General features: G+C 42.6%; 1 protein-coding gene across 1 annotated transcript in view; it reads left to right on the top strand.

Annotated features, from left to right (window-relative positions):
* Positions 1-24,138, top strand: part of Entpd5 (ectonucleoside triphosphate diphosphohydrolase 5 (inactive)) — a 41,053-nt gene extending 16,915 nt beyond the window's left edge. Inside the window, exons 3-16 of the mRNA XM_005004818.4 lie at positions 1,145-1,212; positions 3,834-4,118; positions 4,692-4,771; positions 6,699-6,842; positions 11,464-11,539; positions 11,784-11,819; positions 12,736-12,824; positions 13,154-13,233; positions 13,841-13,902; positions 15,038-15,139; positions 16,063-16,203; positions 17,079-17,135; positions 17,990-18,105; positions 19,080-24,138. Coding sequence (XP_005004875.1) covers positions 3,902-4,118; positions 4,692-4,771; positions 6,699-6,842; positions 11,464-11,539; positions 11,784-11,819; positions 12,736-12,824; positions 13,154-13,233; positions 13,841-13,902; positions 15,038-15,139; positions 16,063-16,203; positions 17,079-17,135; positions 17,990-18,105; positions 19,080-19,166 — 1,287 coding nt within the window. The 5' untranslated portion in view covers positions 1,145-1,212; positions 3,834-3,901 and the 3' untranslated portion in view covers positions 19,167-24,138. The remainder of the gene's footprint in view (positions 1-1,144; positions 1,213-3,833; positions 4,119-4,691; positions 4,772-6,698; positions 6,843-11,463; positions 11,540-11,783; positions 11,820-12,735; positions 12,825-13,153; positions 13,234-13,840; positions 13,903-15,037; positions 15,140-16,062; positions 16,204-17,078; positions 17,136-17,989; positions 18,106-19,079) is intronic.
* The last annotated feature ends 54 nt before the right edge of the window (positions 24,139-24,192 follow it).

The following is a 24,192-nucleotide window of genomic DNA, read 5'->3' on the forward strand; positions in this document are numbered from 1 at the left end:
TGTGCGTGTGACCAGGTGAATGGGAATTATAAAAGGGGCGGGCACGGAAGGTTCCACTAAGTTGACATTTGAATAAATGTTTTTTAAAATAAATGAGCAAGCTGTGCAAATTAGGGTCATGTAACATAGAATCTGTTCTACAAACTCAAGATTGTTAAGTTTTCAAAACCATTTTTAAGACAGCTGATCCTAAAGAAAAGTGAGGTTGGAAGTGGTGTTAGAAGGTAGCTGCGGAGGGCGGAAAGAGTGTTTTATGTGTTGCTTCTTTGCTAGCCTCTAAAATCTGTTGTTTGTTTATACTCAGCACCTGGTATGACTCTGCAGCTTTCCCTGAAAGTGGATATCTAAGGCGCATATTTCTCCCTTTGAATCTTTTCTTGAAGAAAAACAAATGTTTGCTTAGTGGAAATAGAAGCCGGAGAACTATTTATTTATTTGTTTATTTATTTTTGAAACAGGGTCTTGCTATGTAGTTCAGGCTGGTCTTGAACTCAGTATGTATGCTACCCTCAAACTTGCAGTGATCCCATGGCCTCAGCCTCCTGAGTTCTGAGACATATACCACCATGCCCGGCAATGGAGAGCTTTTTTAGAAACCACAGGAATAAAAAAAATAGAAGTATGCATGTCTAGATGTCTCCCCAAGCCTCATGCAGTTATGGGGGTAGACTTCTAGACTTTGTGATTCATTCAAGGTCCGATGCTGGGATTATGAGTGTGAGTATTGCACCTAACCTTCGAGTGGGTAACCTGCAAACGTTGTAAGGGATAGAAGGATCTTCTCTCCGTGCTCCTTCCTTTGTGCTTTTGTTGTTTTTGTGTTTTCCACCACTGTAAACTGTTGGCCTCTGCCACAAGCCACCCTGCCTTGGACCTAGCAGATTATGGACTGAAACCTCCAAAACTGTGAGCTAAAGGAACCTTTCCCTCCTTCACTTTGGGTGTTGGGTATTTTGTTTCAGCCATGAGAGAAAAATAATCAACACAATGAGTGACCTCTGAATCTGCACTGCACTCCCTAAAGGGAAGAAAGCTGGACACCTTTAATGCACTTCCCGAGGGTGAAGAGGGACCAAGTACTGAACAAAGCAAGAGTCCACTATTGATACTCAGAGTCTTAAGACAAAGCTGTTTCTGTTTTCAGTCATTTGGATTGATCTGCATGACCAGCCTGTTTACTGTAAGAACCAGCCAAAGGGACTGCTTTAAGACGTGAGTATGAATCTGGCCAGGCAGTTGCCCTCTTTTAGTGGTTGATTTCCTGGGATGAAATTTCCTTTGTTTGGGATTGTTTGGGATTCTGAAAGTTGAACAATTCTCACTGTTCCTTTCTGTGACCAGTAGCTCTTATGCTTAGCCACAGAAGTTCAGCCTTGAAAACGATGATTTTGGGGCTGGGGATTTAGCTCAGCGGCATAAGTTCCTGCCTTGCAAGTAGGCAGTCGTGAGTTCAATCCCTGGTACCGAAAAAGACAAAAAAAAAAAAAAAAAGGATGATTTTGGCTTTGCCTTTTTAGTACTATGAACCACTCTAGTTATTTTAAATTCCAAGAACAATTAGCTTTCATTTATTTTATGTAATGTAGCACATCTGGGAAGGGAGGCTTCTTTTTGAGGAGAGGGTGCTGGGGTTTGAACCTAGGGCCTTCACATTGAATATCCCAGCCCTTTTTAACTTGTTATTATTTTTGTTTTAAAATTTTGAGACAGAGTCTCACTAAATTTTCCAGTCTGGGCTTGAATTTATAATTTTCCTGTCTCACCTTCTAGAGTTCTGTGATTACAGTATGAGCCACCACTCCTGTAAGCAAGGCATTTTGATTAAACAACAAACTTGATAACAACTGAGCCTTAATCTAGAGTCCAGTTGTACCAAAGAGGTGGTAAGAATAAGAGACAATAGCAACGGGAAATGGAAACTTTAAAATCAGATCTTGTCACTTAGTAACTCTGACTGCTCAAGAAGTCCAGACATAAATACAGCATAAAAAGACTCACAACTGTTTTCTCTGTTTATTTTTTGTTTTTTGTTTTGGTACCAGTAATTGAACTCAGGACCTTGTGCTTGCCAGGCAGGCACTGTGCCACTGAGCTATACCCACACCTTCCTGTTTTCTCTGTTTAATACCAAGAGAAAAAACAGCCTTGCTAGGAGGTAGATGAGTGTCGAGAGAAGTTTTTGGTTGGCACAATCGGCGTGTTGGGGAGGGAGGAGGATCGATGCAGAGGGTCTCCTGAACAACCTACCACACACAGACAGCCCTACAACAAGGAAGTATCCAGCCCCCAAATGTCACTAGGCCAAGTCAAGAAGTCCTGACTTTGAAGAATTCTAGTTTTCCTGGACAGATGAAATCATAGGATGCATCCTGAGCTTTCTGGCAGATCTGCTACAAATCTCCAAAACAGAAAACACTTAATTATTTAGTTAATATCTCTGGGACAAAAAAAGAAAAGAAAGTAAACTAAAGCAACTACCTAGAATGGATCCCACTATTCCATTGAACACTGCTGAATGTTTTTATCATAGGCCTCAAGAACATTTAAAACTTACCGTAATGTCTCTGGTGCAGTGATGAAAAATAAGCCTTCTGAACATTTTAAAAGTTATTTCCCAGTAATGATAACAAAACCCATTCTATTCTACTTTTCACAATCTCAGCCTTACAAAAACACTAAATTATACTAAAATAATGCATTGTAATTTAAAAACAAACCAACTTACATGCACACACCTATTTATATACATATATCATTTGCTTTTCCTAATAACCATGAAAGGAAGATAGGGCAGGTGCTCTTATTCTAACTTTATAGGTAAGAAAATGGAGTCTCGGAGACTATGTGACTGACCTAAGATCATCACATAACTCCCAGCAGACAGAAATTTAGGACTAAAACCAAGTGACTCTGACCAGGCACTTGGTGCTCTTGCTGTTGTGTTTCATGTCCTTTCTGTAGGTTTCCAGAAGCATTTGTATTTAGCCTCTGTAAAACACAAGTCTGAACACAGAATGTCAAGCACAGTATGTTTTTTGTCTCTGCTGCGCATACGCTAAAAAGCCTGAGCAATCACTTGTCTTAAGGGAGGTGGTTGGAGTCAGTTTAGGCAAGACTGAAACCTGATTTCTGCTCTAGATTTCATTACTGACTTGCTTTATGACTTTCAACAAATCATAGAACCTCTCCGCCTTAATTTGTCCATTTTTTTCTTGGTTCTGTGGCAACAACATAGTATGAAACCTATGAAGGCTGTCTTTAAAACCCATTATGGTCTACTTAAGTGTTTTAAAATTAAGTTTATTTCCTTGGAATATTGTATATAAAGTCATTGGCAGCATTGTCGATCACAGATGGCAGTTCAGTGGCCTGATTTTTGAAGACTGCGAATACCCCAGTGACAGGGCTTTTATAACACCTTGTAACTTTAAAAATTTAATTCAGAAGTTGAAGCCTCTTACCTATCAAACAAAGAAGTTGAATAGAGAAAAACAAAATGGAGGGATGGGTATTTACAGTCTACAGACAAAATTATCAAAATAGAAAAAAATTATATTCAACAGTAGGATCAGGGTGGCATATGTGAGAGTCACCTTACAATTAAAAGCAAAGCATGGGAAAATATATTTTAGGTCCCAGTTTCCTTTCAGAATTGGATACCCTTCAGAAGAGGTGCCAAGGGTTTATATTACCCTGGTTTAGCTTGTTGTACTGGTTATTGGAAATAGAGAAGCAACACCCTGGGACTGGGTGGGATTTCAATGCTAGTGTTTCTTTTGTAGGTTAACGAAGGAAGCCAACTGGACTAACCTTGTATGTCTTTCTCTTGAAAGTCTCCAGAGGAGTGCGAGCAGCACTGAGTTCACAACAGAGCCTCGAGTTACCACATCTCAGGAAGAGTATGGCCACTCCCCGGAGTGCAGTCTTTTTCACAGTGGCGATATCCTGTGTTTGCAGCACAGTCTTCCACAGAGACCAGCAGACTTGGTTTGAAGGTGTCTTCCTGTCTTCCATGTGCCCCATCAACGTCAGTGCTAGTACCTTCTATGGGATTATGTTCGATGCAGGGAGCACTGGAACTCGAATTCATGTTTATACTTTCGTGCAGAAAGTACAGGGTAAGTGCAGTGGGACCCTCACCAGAGGCTAAATCCATGTTTTAGCATCTCCTCCCACACACAGATGTAGAGGCAAGAATCTCACAACTCCTGAGTGTCTTTCTTCAGCGAACACTTTGGATTTTAATCAAACACATAATTTAACTTGATGTGAAGTTAAGAGAAATCTTGGCCGCCTGTAGTCTGAAATCCTTATGTCCAAGAAATATAAATCACTTTCCCTTCTCTGATCTTGGTTAATATCCCAGGGGGTCCAGATATTGAGAATTTTGGGAGTGATCTTGGAAAGGCACGCATGAGAGTTTCCCCATCATCCTTGGAGAAGGGATGAAGGGGACCCTGAAGATTAACTTTTTCTGAATGTCAGCCCTTCCTCAGGGTTACCTAAGGAGCCTGGGGAAACGGGTAGGAGCTAGGCATCCAGCAGAGGAAGGGCAGAGAGATTGCCTCAAGTGGGATCATTAGCACGGGAGAAGAGGAGATTAATCTAGTAGGTCATCAGTTTACACACCCTACAAGCCTGTCTCTTGGTAATCAGCGATCTCTCTTATTTTTGTTTTGGGGACAAAACAGGACAGCTTCCAGTACTGGAAGGGGAAATTTTTGAGTCTTTGAAACCAGGACTTTCTGCTTTTGTAGATCAACCGAAGCAGGTAAGTTTTCTATTATTCGATGTTTAAATTCTCAGTGCCTCGGTAACTTGACCATGCCACTGCTACTGAACACCTCACTGTTCATGAGTGATACTGAGAGCGTGTGTGAGTGAGACCAGTGTTCTCTCATAAGTGAGTCTCCTGGATATCAGTTGTTATATATGTAAGGCTCACTAGGGGGCTGGAAAATAGGTTGTGCTCCTGCAGGAATGATAGCAGCTTTTAAGACTTAACATTACCATTTACCATTTAAGATTTTGAATTGAAGACAACTCAGTGTAAATACAGAAAATAACCATGAAGTTCTGTAGTACATCAAGTATACCCACAGCAGCTAAGGGATAAAGAATTTCATTTCAGAGTGCCTCATGCAGCTGGGTGTGGTGACACACGCCTGTAATCCTAGCCCTCGGGAGGCTGAGGCAGGAGAATTTGCCATAAGTTCAAGGCCAGCCTGGGCTACATAGTGAGTTCAAGGCCTGCCTGCAGTACATGGTGAGGTCCTGTCTCAAAAAAAAAAAAAAAAAAAAAAAAAAAAACTAAAAAGATAAAACAGTCCCTCATGAAGGGGGGAACTATAAGAAATTAGGCGGCATCCCACAGTGACGGAAATCTTTGGTAGTAGAAGATAAAATGGAGTTTGTGGCACCTGGTGGCTGTATTTCTCATTTGAGTATGTGTAATGTGTTATACCAGTGTGTCTTGTGCCAACACTGAAATAAAATAGAGTAAGGCAGAATGTTGAACTTTGGTAGTAGATATAAAGTGTCGTTCAGGGTAACAGAATAATTATTAACCAAGGGAAAAACTGGCATTAAGAATGGGTTGCGTTGCCAAGCATGGTGTGTAAACCTGTAATCCTAGATCTTAGGAAACTGAGGCAGGGGGTCATGAGTTTAAAGCTAGCCTGGACGGAATAGCAAGGCCCTGTCTTAAAAAAAGACTAAAAAAAAAAAACCTAAAGAACAAACGGAAATAAAAAGGTCTGAAAGCCTGGTGAGTTTTATGCACATCTCATTCCAGGCTCAAAATGCTTCAATCAGAGGATCCTGAGTCCAGAAGTTTGAGACCAGCACAGGCAACATTGGACCTTGTGTCCAAAAAAAAGAGGGGGGATGGTTTGAGCTTGGAAACTGAGAGGATATGTTTGCTCAGTTTAGTGTCAATGAGGTATAATTAGAGCTGTTGAAATCAATTACGTTACTGGAAAATGATTTGACATTTAGAAACAACTGTGTTATGGCTACTGGGAATTAAACCCAAGCCTTGTGCATGCCAGGCAACCCCTCTACCACTGGTGTATATCCCCAGTCCCCACCATGACCTTTTTTAAAAAAATTTTTTATGAGACAGGGTCTCACAAAATTGCCCAGACCAACTTCAACCATGTAATCATCCTGTCTCAGCCTCCCACATAACTGGGATTACAGGCATGCACCTGCTGAAATACTAGATTTTTTGAAAATGCTTTTCATTTATTGTAAATTGAGCATCTACTGGGTGCCATGCATTCTAGATGCCAGTGATATAAAAATGAGCCTGACACACTTTGTCCTTAAGGAGACCTGAAAGTATAGAGTGTTAACAACTACAGCTGAAATCCATGGACAGCCATATGCACTCTGTGCCCAGCAGGTCAGTGATGGTGTGAGCTGGCACATAGCTCTCATTGCTTACCCAAGGGAACCAAGTCCTGTGTAGGCCAGGTGACCTATGTTAGGTCACAGGGCTAACAAACCTTCCCAGTGCCCTGCACTATTCCCAGCTTTCTGACTTCAACCAAATTCATTGAGACATCAAACAGCAATCACTGGGCATGGTGGCACATACCTCCTTGTAATCCTAGTATTAGGGAGGCTGAGGCAGGAGGATCATCCTGAGTTCCAGGCCAGACTGACTTACATAGAATGGGTTCTCTCTTTTGAAGGGCGCTGAGACTGTTCAAGAACTATTAGAAGTGGCCAAGGACTCCATCCCCCAAAGTCACTGGAAAAGGACCCCGGTGGTGCTGAAGGCCACAGCAGGGCTGCGCTTACTGCCAGAACAGAAAGCCCAGGCTCTGCTGTTTGAGGTAATTTTTGAGATCAGCCTCTTTGATAATTCTGTCTTTTCCTCTATGTTAATATTTTATTTTCTGAAGTGTCACTACTGCTTGGAACATTCCACAGGTTAAAACACTAGGGTGGGTTCTTCTTGTACCAAGTTCTTTTTTTTTTTTTAATGCAGTACTGGAAATCAAACCGGGGCACTCTACCACTGAGCTACATCCCTACTCTTTTTATTCTTTGTTTTGAGACAGGATCTTACTAATTTTCCCAGGCTAACCTTGAAGTTGCAATCCTCTCGCCTCAGCTATGGTGACTCACACCCATAATCAGGAGGCTGAGGCAGAAAATCCAAATTCAAGACCAACATCATATCAAAAAGATAGGAGATTATAGTTTATTACTCCCAGGATTTAATCCTTAATACCAAATTAACTAAATAAAACAGAGTCATAGAAATGGTTTTTAATCAATTTTGTTGAAGTAAATTTATATATAATAAGACCTGTCCAAAATTATGTCCAAAGAAGTTTCCTTGTTCATTTCCCCACCCACTGAAATCAGGCAACTCCTGATCTTGTTTTGGTCCCTAAAGATTAGGTTTAGCTTGTTCTTACATTTCATATGAATGGAATCATACAGCTAATATTTTCTTTTTTACTGTCTGGGTTTTTTATTCTTAACAGAGTTTTTGCAAATTATGGAGTTTTGCTTGTTGTTTTGAGACAGTCTTCCTATTTAATTCAGGCTGGCCTTGAACTCACTATGTTATCCAGGGTAACTTCAATCTTGCAGTGATCTTCGTGCCTCAGCCTCCTAGGGGTTACAAGTGTGTGTCACTACATCTGGCAAGTTATGGTGTTTTTTTTTTTTAAACTTTTTTTTTTCTAACTTTTTATCGGTACCAGGGATCGAATTCACGACCGCCTGCTTGCAAGGCAGGTGCTTATGCCACTGAGCTAAATCCCCAGGCCCAAGTTATGGAGTTTTAAAGTTTGATTTTGTTGTTGTTTTGAAATAAAGTCTCACTATGTAGTTATATAGTTCAGGCTGGCCTTGAACTCTCAGTAATGCTTCTGCCTCAGCCTTCTCAGTGCTGAGATTACAGGCATGTACCACCATGCCTCGTAAATTTGAAATATTTTTAAATGTCTTATTTATTTATTTATGGTACAGGAATTGAATTCAGAACCTTGCACTTGCTAGGCAGACTCTGTGCTACAAAGCTATGTCCCTGGCCCTGTTTTTCAAAAGTCTTTTTGGGGGGAGTGGGTGTAGGCACTGGGAACTGAACTCAGGACCCATCCTTGCCAGGCAGATGCTATGCCACTAAACTAAATCCTCAGTCCCTTACAAGTCTTTTTTAAAAGTCCTCTTTCTTTTGTATTCAGATGAAAAATGTATAGAGTTTTAGGAAATTCTAGTATTTAAAATTTTATTGTATATATTTATTGTGCAATAAATACATATTTAAATTTTACATTATAGGCAGAAAACATTTATAGGCAGAACCACATCCTTAAAATTTAAAAAAATCACAGCAAAAAAGTGTTCGTTACAATTGTGCTAGTAGTACGCTGACTTTATTTTCCTTCAACAGAGAGCTTCAGTCCTTTCTCCAAGGACAAACAGCCTAGTGTGTGTGAAAACCTGCCCCTCGACCCCTCATGTACTTATTAGTACATGAGTATTTCTGGGGGCTGGCAAAGTTGCTGAGATGCTGACAGCAGGGAAAAGAGAAGACCATCACTGTCTGACACATGGAGTTTGCATTCCATTTCCAGGGAAACAAAACAAACAACTGAACAAGTCAGAGTAAAGTGTGTTGGGCACTATAGATGTTATGGAGAAAAACAGTAGGGTACTGGCCAGGTCAGGAGCGCTGGTACAGCTGCCAGCAGAGATGCTATTTAGACAGCAGTGAGTATTTCAAGTTCTAAAGAAAAACCACCTTCAACTCAGATTGGTGTACCCGGAAAAACTGTCTTTTAAAACTGATGGAGAAATAAGATACTTCCATGACCACATCTGAGGAAATTTATAACCACCAAACCAGCACTCCAAAATGTCCTGAAGGACATTCTAAAAAACATAACAAGGACCACAGCTCCATGAATCCCAACAGAAGGAATCCACCAGGCAAGGCAAACAGAAATGGAAGGGGGAAAAAAGGTGGGGAGCCAACAACAGGAAAATAAAATGACAAGGGCAAGTCAGCGCATGCCAGTCATAACCATCAGTGTTAATGGTCGCAATTCACCAACCAAAAGACACAAACTGGCAGAATGGATCAATAAACGAGATTCAACAATACGCTGCATACTAGACAGCAGTCAAGAACATGACATTTTGCATAAGAATCTCTTGAGCCAGGGTGTGGTGGTGCATACCTGTAATCCCAGCACTTGGGAGGCCAAGGCAGAATTGTCATGAGATCTAGAGAAACCTGGAATACACAGCAAATTCTAGCCCAGCCTGAACCACATAGTGAGACCTTGTTTCAAAAACCAAAATGAAACAAACAAACAGAGATTCATTTGATCGGAGAGAAGTGTGTGGGTAATGGAAAAGCACATATATAAGCATTTTTGAGGAGAATATTTCAGGCTAAAGAAATGGTACAGAGGTCAAGTGAGAAACATGCCCAGGTGTTCAGAAAAGTACCCAGGAAGCCAGCTCAGCTGGAGGAGACTGAGCAGTGAGAGGGAAGCAGGAGATGAGATCAGAGAGGCAGGGGGTAATTTATCCCACAGACTCTCAAAGGCCAAGTAAAGATCTTGGTTTTCTCTAAGAAGAAAGCTAGTAGAACATTCTGAGCTAAGGACAGACAATCTGGTGTCTGTTTTAAAAACACCATTCTGAGCCGGGCATAGTGGCAAACACGGATAATCCTAGCTACTAATGAGTCTGAGGCAAGAGGATCAAGAATTAAGGCTGGGCTGAGGAATTTACCAAGATCCTGTCTCAAAAAATAGGCCTGTAGGCGCCAGGAATTTAGCTCAGTGGCACAGTTCCTGTCTGGCAAGCATGAAATCCTGAGTTTGATTCCTGGTACACACACAAAAAATAGGCCTGGGGATGTGGCACTGGTGTTTGCCTAGTAAGCAGGAGGCCCTGGATTCAGTCCCAAATACTGCAGTAAATAATTAAATAAATAAATGATAAACGCACCCTTCTGGCTGCTGTGTTGAAAACAAATTGGGGTGGAAGAGAGGAGGGAAGAAGACAAGAGCAAATCTGCGCTTATTCCTGTTTGCTTATTGTCGTCTCTTTTTTTAAAATTTTTATTTTTATTTTAAAGGCGGTTAAATTAAACACAAGACAGACAAAATAGGACATAAGAAAGCAATGTAAGAGATATCAATTTCAAAGCTAGACGACCTGAGATCTTCACTATCTATCATAGTGTCTCTTGTTTTCTTCTAAATAGTTGTCCAGGTCTTTGCATACGGAGAATTCATACAAAACAACATGGTATAAAACTGATCCGAACAGGATGAGGAAGGCATTTTAGGTCTTCAAAATCACACAACAGGGAAGTCACTAATGGCTGTTGTAGAGTCTCTCATTCTCTTCAAAATAGCTGTCCATACTTTCGTGTATATTGAAGTTCAACAAAACAAAACAGTCAGGGGGGAGGGGTTGCTTGGTTTCCCAGCGCTCCAGGTCCCAGCATGGCACGGGTCCCAGTAAATGCCAGAGGCTCCCATCCTGGGCTGCCGCAATGCCATGCTCACAGCTGCTCCCCAGGGGGGAGGAGGGATTGCTTGAATCCCCCCCCCCCCCCATGCTGCAGGTCCTAGTAAACGCCAGTGGGCTCCTGTCCTGGGCTGCCGGAGCCTACTGTCTTCTCCTTAAAAGCTTGTTTTTTGGTTTTTTGGTTTTTTTTCTTTTGGTCTTGGGGATTGAACTCATGACCTCATGCTTGCCAGACAGATGCTTACACCACTAAGTATACTGCTGAGCTAAATCCCCAAGCCTAAAAGCTTGTTTATAGTTCACCTAACTGGCTTTCCTGGTAGAAGCAGGGTCCAGAGGTCACTGCTTGATGTGACCTTAAGAAAACAAGCAACAGCAAACAGCATGGGTTATATTCACGAGGAATCAAGAGCATTCATGGGAGATCTTGGGTCCCTCCTCCTAACACAGTAACTGTAAGTCTGGGTCTGGGGTCTAACTCTGACTCTAGAGGCCCCAGCCATGTGTCAGCATCCAATGGGCTGGTGGCAGAGTACCTCAGCCTTTGGAGCTCCTGCCCCGTAGCAGGTTCAGTGTGCATCTGAAAAGTGGCATGGGACAGGCTCCTCCCCGTGTCCCACACATCCAAGGGGTTTTCCCTAAATTTTAGGATCCTCATTACCAGGGAAGAGTCAGATATCTGCTTTTTCCCATATCCAGTTCATGTATAAATTTAATAGATTGATTGAGACTTACTTTACAGTTAAAGGAATCCTTGTGTCTGTGTTTTTGCAAGAAAATAACCTGGGTGTGAGTTCTTTCTCTGGTTTTTTGGGAAAAGTTTAGTGCTGCTAAAATTGTATCTAGTGGAAATAGAGTAGTTTTGTACGCCTTGTAGAACACAGCTGAAATGTGCACACATCTTTTATTACCCCAAAGAGTCCAGGCTTTTTTCCTCTTTTGTTGCAGGTAGAGGAGATCTTCAAGAAGTCACCCTTCCTGGTTCCTGATGACAGTGTCAGTATTATGGATGGCTCCAATGAAGGTGGGAGCACTGGGGAAGGAATGTTCTAGGGGGAAACAGTAGTCAGTGAAAGATGTGATTAAAGAGCCGGGATGTGGAATGGTGTGCTAGAGAAAAAGGAACTAAATAAAGAGAAACAAATGGGAAAGAAGAATGGGATAGCAGGAAACACAGCCACATGGGGAATTTAAAAGAACAAAGGTAGAACCACAAAAAAAAAAAAAAAGCTCCAGAGTAGTGTAATGCTTGTTTTTCTCTCTTTTAGGCATATTAGCTTGGATTACTGTGAATTTTCTAACAGGTAATTATGTCCTCATGTTTGTGTTAAGACCTTAAGTGGTTGAATATGGTGGCATACACCTGTTATCTTAGCACTCCAGAGGCAGAAAGATTGCACATTTGAGGCCATGCTGCAATACATAGTGAGACCCTTTTGGTCTCAAAATGGGAAAAGAAAAAAAAAAGACTTTATTGGGCACAATTGGCAGAGTAAAAATTCCTTTCGTCCTTCATTTGAAAAAGAGCCTGAGAGCTGAGGATATAGCTCAGAGCAGTGTCTGCCTAGCAAGTGGAAGATCCTGAGTTTGATTCCTGGTGTCAAAACAAAACCAAAAAGAGGTGAGAAGCTGGGCATGGTGGCACCCACCTATAATCCCAGCACTTGGAAGTTAGAGGCCAACCTATACTATATAGCAAGACCGTGTGTCAAAAATAGTGGGTGGGGGGAGGGGATCAGAGCATGGTGGTGTCAGCCTGTAATTCCAATAATTGGGAGCCTGAGCTAAGAGAAGAGCAAGCTCAAAGCCAACCTTGCCAGGCATGTTAGCACAAGCCTGTAATTCCAGCACTCAGGAGGTTGAGGCAGGAGGATTGCCTTGAGTGCGTGGTCAGTTTGGTCTTCAATGATTCAAAGCCAGCCTTGGCAATTTAATGAGATCATATCTTTAAAAGGGGTCTGGGGATGTAGCTCAGAGTTCAATTCCCAGTACTGAAAAAAAAAAAAAAAAAAAAAAAGAAGTTAATAGTTACACTGTCTTCAAGGTCTCACCTCCTCCAAGAGTCCTCCTGACCTGACACTTCCTTGCAGCCTTAGAGGCCAAGGAGCAGTATTGCATATTTTTGGAATAGCATCAGTGTATAAGAGCAGTAGAGAATTGCAGGCCAGTGTGTATTGGGCTCTGCAGATGTGGGGGACATTCTGAGCTCTCTGTTGATAGGTCAGCTGCACAGCAATGGGCAAGAGACTGTGGGGACCCTGGACCTGGGAGGGGCTTCCACCCAGATCACATTCCTGCCCCAGTTTGAGGTGAGTGGCTCACGCTGGGTAGCAGTAGCGGCACACTTGGCAGGCATATCGTGGCATGGAGAAAGTGCTGGCTTGCTTTCTGACAGCAGCGCTTCCACAAACAGGCTGAGTCATCGTGACTGGCAAGCTTCCCCTTGCCCTCTCACTGTTTAGAATCCTTTTGATTTCTCAAGCCTTGTGAGGTTGGCAGTGTAAACTGTCTCCATCTATGGTTTTTTTTGTTTTCTTTTTTTGCAGGCATGGGGTGGAGGGTGGGCAGGGATGGTGGTGATAAAAGCATCAGCTAATTACATATCCTGAATAGTCTTTTTGCTTTTTCTGATTTGCAGAAAACCTTGGAACAAACCCCTAGGGGCTACCTCACTTCCTTTGAGATGTTTAACAGCACTTATAAGCTGTATACCCATAGGTGAGGAAGGGGAGAGGGAAGAAGATACCACATTATCTGATTCTGCTAACTTTGCAAAGCATTTCAAACCTTTACTGCATTTGATCAGCCTTGTCTTTGCCAGTCAGCGCAAATCTTAACAAACCCAAGATGCCTCTAAAATGTGTTTTTTGGGCTGGGGATTTATCTCAGCGGTGTAAGCACCTGCCTTGCAAGCACGCAATTGTGAGTTCAATCCCCGGTACCGATTTAAAAAAAAAAAAAAGGAAATCTCAATGTAAAAAATGTGTTTCTTTAGAGGCAGGAGCACATTGGAGGAGGCTCAGCCAAAGCTCTGTAATCTCTGCCTAGAGTTTGAGCCTCACTGGGATAATGAGGGCTTCTCTGAGAGGAGTTCCAGGGTTGGGGGAGACCCTAGGAAGGATCACCATTGCTGGCCTTCGAATCAGACCTGTAAGCAGCTCTTCATGGACAGCCTTGGTCCAAAAGGTGTAGACATTTCTTCTTTTTGACCACATGAGCTAAGTAAATCACAAAGACAGAGAAACCGTGTTATTTTTGAAAGCCATAGCTTAGGGCTGGAGAACTTGAAGACTAGCAAGAGATTGGTCAACCCTGTATTTTACAGTTACTTGGGACTTGGATTGAAAGCTGCAAGACTAGCAACCCTGGGAGCCCTGGAGACAGAAGGTTTGCCTGGGTACCTCTGCCGGGTGTGGGATGGTGAGGGTGATACTGGTACTCAGCTCATTGCTTCCTTCCTTGGCTATGATTCTGGAGAGGAAAGATTCATGTTGAGTTAGGAAGCCTGGGTTGTATAATGGGCATAACGATTGCAAACTCCTTGTAACTAGAAGATCAGGTGCTTTGCTGTGTATTATTAGTCATTTTTAGAATGAAGTCTACTTGGAGCCTGAGGTTGGAGCCTGAAGCTTCTGTAGAAAATCAGGTGTCAGAGTATTTGACAAGAGTTTGCACAGGCCCTTGGCCTCGTGGGAGGTGCAGGAAGCCAGGTCTGCTGTATTTGAAAGGTAGAATATCTGAGCAGTTCCATTCAGCTCTTCATAGTTTAGGTCAGGCAGAACTGGGTACAATCTCAGTTTTGTGATTTGGGTCAATTTAGTTGACTTTTTTGTATCCTGTTCCTCACCTTAGGTGTGTGACTTTGCATTTAATGCACTTTGTGTAGTGTCTTGCTCACAGTAAGCCATTAGTGCGATGGAGATTGAATAGTAATTCATAGTTTTCCAAACATCTTCAAGTATATTTCAGGTAAGCCTCTTGGCTACTCCTGAAGAGAGGTAGCACAGTATTTTAACCCCATTGTAGACAAGAAGAAACCTTACTGTGGGGTTTTCCTTTCACTGAAATGTAATGAAAACCACAGACCTTCTACCACAGGCACATGTGCACAAAGTGTGTCTGTACTTTCAGGGGTGTTATCAACCCCACAAGCCTATGAACCCTGAGTCAAGAATTTCTGTCACAGAAAAAGAGAAAAAAGAAAAGGGATTGCTGTCACAAGATGCAATTAAGGAACTGATTGCATAAGATTTTAAGGCTTTAGGGGCTGGGGATTTAGCTCAGCGGCATAAGCACCTGCCTTGCAAGCAGGCGGTCGTGAGTTCGATCCCTGGTACCGATAAAAATGAAAAAGACAAAAAAAAAAAAAAAAGATTTTAAGGCTTTACCCTCTCAGTAATCCCATTCAGCCTTACAGACTTAATCTTGTTCTGTCTCTTTCTACGTCTGTCTGTGGCTGTCTCTCACTTCCTGTCTCTGTCTGTCTCTCTGACCTGCCTCTTTTCACTCTGGTTTCTTTTAGGGATTGAGGGACAAACCTTCCGAAGTGCCTGTCTACCAAGATGGTTGGAAGCAGAGTGGATCTTTGGGGGTGTGAAATACCAGTATGGTGGCAACCAGGAGGGTGAGTAGTGCTTTTCATGACCTTTGCAGTAGAAGTTCTGCAAAATCCCATGGGAAACTTTCTTCTGAGCTCAAGACAGCTTCTCATGTTGCAAGCACTCATTCCAGAGATCTTTGGACTCCTCTAGGGACTTATGGGAAGGGACAGCAAATAAGGCAGCTGTCACTCTGCAGCCTGTTTTCTGTTTCCTGATGTGAGTATCACAGATCCATTAGAAACCTGTTAGTAGCCTGAATCTAATGCAGCAGCCTGAAACCATTTCAGGTTCAGGTAATGTTTTTTATGGTCTCAAAAAAAAGAAGAAATGTAGAAAGACAAAGTTTTCACCATTTCCTGAAAGTCTCTTGTATCCTACATTTTTGTCTTATCTATGCTCACACTAAGCCATTAGTGCGATGGAGATTGAATTAGTGTGAGTTTTTAATGTTATTTATTTATTTAGTTTTTATCGATACCGGGGATCGAACTCAGGACTGCATGCTTGCAAGGCAGGCCCTTACGCTGCTGAGCTAAATCCCCAGCCCCTGTCTAGCTATTTAAATCATAGTAAAAACTTAAAAAGTTGAGATGATAGGGGGAAGTTGAGATCATCTTAGCTATTATAAAAGGCATACACTTTAAAATCATGGAAGAAAGTTGTTTTCCCACTAAAGGAAACAAGTGAGCCCTCCAAATCCCTGCTCACAGAGACCGTGGGACATTACAGTGGGCTGGAGCTGTCTGGTGAACATGGGTTAGAGGGGGGCTGCCTTGAAGTAACTGCAGTGGGGCTGCAGAAGCTGACTCAGCCTTGTTTCTGGGGCTTTTGTTCTGAGTGTCAGCCTGCTCCTTGGTCCTTCTGCTGCCCCCTTCCTGGCTCCAGGCTTCCTCACAGAGAAGCCCTCGCCCTGTCACTGTTGTCAGTGTGCACTTTTGCCTGGCAGGGGAGGTGGGCTTTGAGCCCTGCTACGCTGAAGTGCTGAGGGTGGTACAAGGAAAGCTTCACCAGCCAGACGAGGTCCAGGGAGGCTCCTTCTACGCCTTCTCTTACTATTATGACCGAGCTGTCGAGACAGACATGATTGGTGAGTTGGCCCCGGCAGCAGGCCAGGATGGGAGGTGGAGGGCTGTGGGGAGGCTGTGGGGGGCTCAGCTCCTGCTGTTTTGTGCAGCTGGGGATGAATATGACTTGGCATCTTTGGGAGCTAGGTGAGCTAAACAAGTGTACATGAGACCTTTTTCTTTTATCTTTAACCTTTTTTTTTTTTGGTATCGGGGTTTGAACTCACGACCTCAAGCTTCCCACGCAGGTGCTTGTGCCTTTGAGCTAAATCCCCAGCAGCTTTTTCCTTTTCTTAATTTTACACCTTTTTTTCTTCCCATGATACTGGGAATTGAACTCAGCACCTTGCACGTGCCAGGCAGGCACTGTGCCACTGAGCTACAGTCCTGGCCCTTTACACTTTTATCGACACAGGATAAATGCACATGTTTATAGTGTGGTTTGCCAAGTTTTGTCATCTGCATATAATTGTGAAACCATCACAACATTCAAGACAATGAACAATTAATCTATCCCCCTAAGCAATTTTCTCCTGCTTTGGGGATTCCTTTTTTCCTTATCACCAAAGTTATGCTTTTGTTTAGGGAGAGAGTATGTGTGCATGTCCTATCATGTTTTGATAAATACGAATTAAAATCTTACTTTTTGTGTTTTTTATGACCCTACTTACTTATTGCAGTTAAACATATGTAACATAAAATAGATAACCCTCATTAATTGTAAATATATAAAATAGGCAGCATAGGTTTGTATTGTATAGATACATATTTGTATATTCCACTCTTACATATTGGAAATTTTATTTTTGGTTTTTCATTATTATAAATATCACTAGTATGAGGTTTCTAGTTTCTTTGAAGGCCGTTTGACACCAGTTACTGTTCTGCTTCATTTCAGATTATGAAAAGGGAGGCGCTTTGAAAGTTGAAGATTTTGAAAGAAAAGCCAGGGAAGGTGAGTGTCAGGAAACCCTTGAAAGGCAGGTTTGAGGGACACCTGCCCACTCAGTGACCTGACATGACTGCACAGAGGACTGCTTCCAATCAGTACGAGAACTCAAAGCATCAGGTGGCATAGATAAGACAAAAATGTAGGGTACAAGAGGCTTTCAGGAAATGGTGAAAACTGTCTTTGTCTTTCTACATTTCTTCTTTTTTTTTGAGACCAAGACTTTAGGTTGGCCTTGAACTCTCAGCAGTCTTGTTGCCTCAGCCTCCCAAATGCTAGGATTACAAAGTGAAATATTATTATCAATGTTAACGAAACGCCAAGCACCAAATACATGGGACACAGCCTCAGGTGCTTCCTCAAGAGGGCGACTCCAAATAAGATGCAAATAATCTTAATCCTGTGGCCCCCCAGGTGGGATAAATGGTATTACCCCATCTTCTCAGCCTCTGCATTAATCATAGGCAAGAAATTTAGAAACAAACCCCCACAGTTGGTCATAGAAATTTGACAGTTAGTGGGCTGGGCATGTAGCTCAGTGGTAGACTACTTGACTAGTATGTACAAGGCTCTGGGTTCAAACCTCAGCTTCCCCATCCAACAGAAAAGAAGTTTCATAAACAAAGTAGGACCCATGTAACTGAGAGTAGTTAATATTTCACACCAGACTTGTGCTAGTTCTTACGAAGCTTTGGTCTTTCAGAGGCAATCAGTGCACAGCCTGGTCTCTGAGAATCCCAGCCACAGACCAAATACAGACTCCTGCTTTGCTTATTGTACGTCCCTATTTAGAGAAAATCTTGCATCTCTCAGCTCCATTGCACACTTGAGCCAAACTGTGTACCGCCTGTCACTTTCAGTGTGTGACAACTTGGAGAACTTCACCTCAGGCAGTCCTTTCCTGTGCATGGATCTCAGCTACATCACAGCCCTGTTAAAAGATGGCTTTGGCTTTGCAGACAGCACTGTCTTACAGGTAAGATACAGGTCATTGTTGTCCTCTAACAGTCTTTTGTTGGTATTTGAAAGAAGTTAAGATCTTGCTTAGTGATTGAAATTGTGAATTTCAGGTCACAGTAAACCAGTTCATTTTCTAAGCCCTCCTCCTCCCACCTCCCCTTGTATCAACTCCTATTTCCCCAATTTGGGATGAGTTTATATTGCCCCATATATTATACATTTATACATTTCATAGTCATTTCTACTATGGTATTTGAACTTGAGTGTCAGCAATATCAACTGATAAAATAGGGCTCTTCTGAACCAAAAATTAGGGGCCTGGAACACCCTTGCCATTCAGATTCCCTTTCTCATTCAAATCATTTCCAAGGATTCCCTGGAATTCAAAAGAAAACAATGTGATAGACTACTAATCCCCGTGTTCTGTAATTGAGGAAATCAGGTTTAAAGTCTTGTCCTAGGTCACTGAGCTAAGTGAGGCACAAACTGGCCCAGGATGCCTTAATGCCTGGTGAGTTTACTGTGTGGCAGTCACTCGTACTAGAAACTGAGAAGCTCGGTGTGTTTTCCCACCCGCAATGGTATTCCCAAGTCCTGATAGTGCTCCTTCTACTGCGTCCATTAACATTCCATTTTGTATTACCTTATCAGAAAGAGGTGATGCAGAAAATAAACCAGAGGATGCTGTGCTGTTTCAGGATTAGGAGTTTGGAAGTCTGTGTGCATAGATCTCTCTAGAAGGCCTGAGGAGACCACTTCCTGAGCGGAGGCCCTCAGGAAGGGGAGTCGAGGGCGCAGGGCAATAGGCCGCAGCTGGAGGGAAACTGCCACTGAGGGGAGCAGCCAGAAGCCTCCCGAGACTGGCTCTTCTCGGTTTTGCCTTGTTTTGGACATATGCTTGGTCTTTGAAGATATTATCTGCCTTAGTGCTGTGCTTGCTGGAATTGAAAATGATAAAAATATGAAAACTTTTTTTTTTCCTCTCAACAGCTCACAAAGAAAGTGAACAACATAGAGACGGGCTGGGCCTTGGGGGCCACCTTCCATCTGTTGCAGTCCCTGGGCATCTCCCAGTGAGCCAAGCCTTCCTCCAGGCCCACATGCAGCCTCAGCCTCTCTGACAGGAGGAACAGGGGAGCCGTTTCCCTGAGCTCTTCTGGGTGCTGAAGCCCAGCAGCAGGCTTCTCAGGGAAGGGACTTTTGTAGACGGGTCTTGCCCTCGAACCGAGAGATTTGAGCTGAATTTTACACATTGAATGTGAACCATTACCTGACCACTGGGGTGCACGGCTGGCACTAGAGCTTCAGTGAGCCACAAACAGTTCTGGAGCTCAGCCTTGGAGTGACAGCTCAGCGACAGGTCCCTAGGAACCAGTTAAAAGTCTCTTTTCTATACCTGGGAGTGCCTCATTCCTTGGAAATTGTAATTGTCCTCTTATATGCTAAATTAAGCCAGTTTATTTCTATCTTGTGACCTATGAATGCCAGTGTCTCTTTCCTCCCTCTGTACTGTCCTGTCCTCACCTTTAGTGCACCCTTTTGCTCTGAGAGAAAAAAATGCCTGGTTTTGCTTTCTATATGTAATATTTAAAAAAAAAAAAAAAGAAAGAAGAAAGGTGCTGTATCAGATGGCAGGCTAGGGAAAGAGGCTCTGCAGCCGGGGGAGTGGTGCTGCCTCGCCTGTCTCCCCAGCTCCCGGCACTGTCAGGCTGAGCTCCAGGAGGATGCCAAGTCTGAGCCTAGACCTTGTCTCAAAATACATAATGAATGGGGCTGGGGATGAGCTCAATGAAAAGGCCCTGGGCTCAGTGTCTAATATCACACAAAATAAATGAAGAGAAGAGAGCTGGGTGCTGTGGCAAGCATCTGTAACGCCAGCTACTTGGGAGCTTAGGCAAGAGGATCACAAATTCAAGGCCCCATTGGGCAGTTTAGTAAGACCTTGTCTCAAAAAATGAAGAGGACTGACTAGGGCTGTAGCTCACTGGTAAAGTGCTTGCCTGTATGCATAAGGCCTGGGTTCAGTGTTTTTTTTTTTTTTTTAAAAGATGCCACTCTGTCTATAGGGACATATTTTGGGAGAATGTGGCCACTTTTTATTGCTTATCTTGTGTAGTCAGCTTTTTCTTGGTCAGTGGTAGGATTAATGAACATTTCCAACGTTACACATATGTGTGTATTCAGTGCCAGGGCCACCTCCCAGGCCAATATGTTTATAATATCTGTGATCCTAAATGTCTTTGTATTTTTAAGAAATACAACTATACACTAACTCAGTGATGGTGAACCTTTTAGAGCTTGCAGTGATAACAGAGCCCACGGCAACATGTCATAGGTTACCACCACAGCTTTTGGTCTGTGGCTAGAGGTTAGTTGTCATGTGGGCTCTTTGAGAAACTACAGATTCTAGGTACAGCCTTTCAGTTCACCCATGTGTATGCGTGCATGCATGTGCGTGTGCGTGTGTGTGCGTGTGTTTGAGTGCACAGGGAATTGAGCCCAGGGCCTCACACACACTAAGCACACACTTTACCACTGAGCTACTCCCTTAGTCCTATTTTCCCTTTTATTCCTTATTCCTGTTGTTTTTTAGATGGTTGGTTGGTTGGTTGGTTGGTTTTGTAGTGCTAGGGCTCAAACCCAGGATCTCACAATGCTAGACAAATACTCCACCACACTGAGCTACACTGCAGATCAAATCTTTTCCATTTGTAGTGGTATTTTCCTGGCCTGGCACTTGATCATTTTAACTAAGACTGATTTGTCTAGTTCCAAGAAAGAACCCCCTTCCCAATGATAAACTTTTGATTTGGTTGGCTATTTTGGTCCGTGTTAGAACACTGGGCTAGTGTTTCCAGAGAACCATATTTAATGACTTTCAGGTTCTTTTTTAAAAACTGAATGCCTGAACCTCTTGATTTTGTGAAGGATTCTTCCGAAAGTCATTAACTTTAAAAATTTTTCACTATCTTGTACTTTTCCTATCTGACCGTCATCTGCTTTTTGACTGTCTATCCTATTGCTGTCAAACTTGAAAGATCTTCAGTAGTCTGGTTCCTTTGCCATTTCCTTTCCCCCCCCCACTCCTCTTTTCTTTCTAAGAGAGTTTGCATCTCCCTCAACTTGCAGCTTTCACAGTCACCTCCCTTTCCTTCTGTTTTTACAAAAAATACTTGGCCCTCACACCAATCCCTGGGAAACCTTGTTTTTTAAGCTACTCCATTGAGTCAATAAGCATTTAAGGTCTGCTGTCTGTGAGAAACTAGGAAACTGGGTGGGTGGGGTTGTGACAGATTCAGGGTGGCTTTCAACTCAAGTGTACCACCACACCCAGCTGAGCAAGGACATTTCTGTGTCAACACCACCTCCAGTTTTAGTTGTTTAATTCAGTGTGGAATTTCTTCAGACTTTTCCCTCTGATTACCATTTCCCATCCTGGAAGCATCTGTGTTGCCCAGGTGGGCCTTGAACTCCCAGGCTCAAGTGATCCTCCTGCCTCAGCCTCAGTCACCTGAGTAGCTTGGGTAGCTAGGACTACATACTGGCACTAATGTGCCTTTGGTAAGGTTCCCCCCAACTCTGGCGGTACTGAGTATTGAACCCTGTATACCCAGTTGTTTTTATTTTTTGATATAGGATCTCACTAACCTCAAACTTGCAATCCTCTTCCCAAATTGCTGGGATTACAGGCATGTGCTATCATACTCAGCACTAAGGTCACCTTTATAGATTTTCCCTTTCTCAAAAAATGCTCATACAGGATGGAATAGAATCTTTGAAACTGGAAACATCCCAAAGATCTAATCTAATCTCCCCACTGCCGCATTTCCTCAGTATCTCAATAGGTTATCACTTGCTTTCTGCCAAGTATTTTTAAGACATTTTATTTCATTTAGAGTTGCACTGATGTTTACAAATTGCTTCTTAAATATTTTAAGATGAATTCTATTTTCTCAGTATTTTTTTTAAGACAAGGTCTTACTATGTAGTTCAGACTGGCCTTGAGCTCACTATGTAGCCCAGGCTGGCCTCAAATTCACAGTGATCCTCCTGCCTCAGCATCCTGAGTGTTGGGACTACAGGCATGCACCATCACACCCAGCTCATCTTCTGACTGCAGTCTGCCATTGTAAAACCTTTCAAAATCTTTGACAGGAAGTCCTACTAAATTCTTTATATTGTCTTTTAACATTTGACACAACTTCTGGACCCCATGACATCCTGTCAAAAAAACAAATTGCTAGTCAGTATCTCCTAAATGTTATTCTACATGATTGTACTTACAGTAGAAGCCAGATTGTTTCCCAAGGAGTAAGCTGTGTTCGTTAAAGGGTCCTCCAGCCAGACAGGCCCAGAGAGGTGAGGTTCTCTTGCGCTTTCTCCGAAAGCTCACAGGCTGTCTCCGAAGAGGCTCATAAGTAGAAGCTGGATTGGTGAAGTGTGTAGGTTGTCGCCCAGAATCCTTTGGTCCCTCTTGGGTAGATGCAGTCTCACTTTATAAGTTTCCCTGCATGTTTTGTTAATCTTGATCAGAATATCTGGAAAATTAGCCATTTGTTAGTTTTAAATACAATTCAGAGAATTCTTGTCTTAGAAAAAGATGTGATGTACCCTTTGGACATCTTACTCAGGGGCCCTGCATACTCTAGTATTACTGGGTAGTTTCATCTCTGTGAATGGGTTTGTGTGAAATGCCTAGGACTTACCTGGCACACGGTGGGTACTGTTTATTGTTGTCACCATGTATGCAGAACTGAGTCACGAAGGTACCTCAGTGTGCCTTAAAATGTGCCTTAAAATTGTCTTTGTCTTTATACTTTTGGATTCTAGAGTCTCTGCCTGGGCAACCTTTGCATGTTTTCTTATAGTGACCCTGTGCCTGTAGTCTGCCAGTGGACACACAGTTTTCATCTTTTCATCTGGGCACATTTTTCCTGGATTCCAGGGCATTATTTTTCACTCTGTATTTTAATACATTTGCCTGAAAAACTGCCCTAAAGCATCAAACTTCTCATTCCTTCAAAAATTATCACCAAGAATAGCTTAGCCTGGTTCAAAAGCAGTCTGTTTCTTATTTCATCTTCAAAACAGACTTCTGGCCAAGATGTTCTTTATAGCATGCAGATGGAACAGAGCTGATGATGTCCTCCAAGGAGCTGTGAGGAGCTCTTGAGAACCACTGTGACACTGTGGCTTTTGCCGGCTGCAGCGGCGGCCACTGCCACCACCATATACAGACAGATTTTGCATGGCAGCGTCCCTTCTGACCTGCTTCCCAAGGTCTTCAAACCTATGCAATGAAATTCCTTATTTTATTACTGAGCAGAGATTGGTGTCCTGGAGAGGGACCATAATTAAAACTAAAAATCTGGTACTGTGATGAAGATGTCATAATTTAGGATTAATAAGATTTGCTTGTTTTTTCCATAAAGTCCAGTGCACCAGTAACAAAGGGTAAAGTACTTTGCATTTAATCAGCGTTCTAATGTTAATTTTAAAACAGCAATTCTAATAGAAATGTAGTAAGTATTTCTAATTTTTACCTCTATCAAAAAAACAAATTTATGACCAGCATTAAAAATAAACTCTCTTGGGGCTGGGGATTTTAGTGGCATAAGCGCCTGCCTTGCAAGCAGGCAGTTGTGAGTTCGATCCCCGTACCGATAAAAAAGAAAAAGACAAAAAATAAACTCTCTGGAGCTGGATGTGGTGGTGTACACTTGTAATCCCAGCACCCGAGAGGCTGAGGCAGGAGGATCATTGTCAGTTTGAGACTAGAGTGGGCTATAAAGTGAACTCAAGGCCAGCCTGAACTGCATAGAGAGACCCTGTCTCAAAAAGACAAAAAAAGGGGGGATGGGGATTTAGCTCAGTGGCTCAAGCGCTTGCCTGTTAAGCATGAGATTGTGAGTTTGATCCCTGGTACCAAAAACAAACACACAAGACAAAAACAAAAACCCTGTCTTAGAAAGTTCTGTTAACAAGTGAAAATGAATGGAGCAGCACCTCAGTAATCTTTATTTTAGTAATAAAAACTTTTCAATCGACAGTAAGAGTCTTCCTGTGGAGTTTTTTTTTTCCCCTCACAGCACATTATCAGTCA

This window comes from Cavia porcellus, unplaced genomic scaffold (assembly GCF_034190915.1).
Source record: "Cavia porcellus strain 051 isolate PalLab524CR breed Dunkin Hartley unplaced genomic scaffold, mCavPor4.1 scaffold_31, whole genome shotgun sequence".
NCBI lineage: Eukaryota > Metazoa > Chordata > Mammalia > Rodentia > Caviidae > Cavia > Cavia porcellus.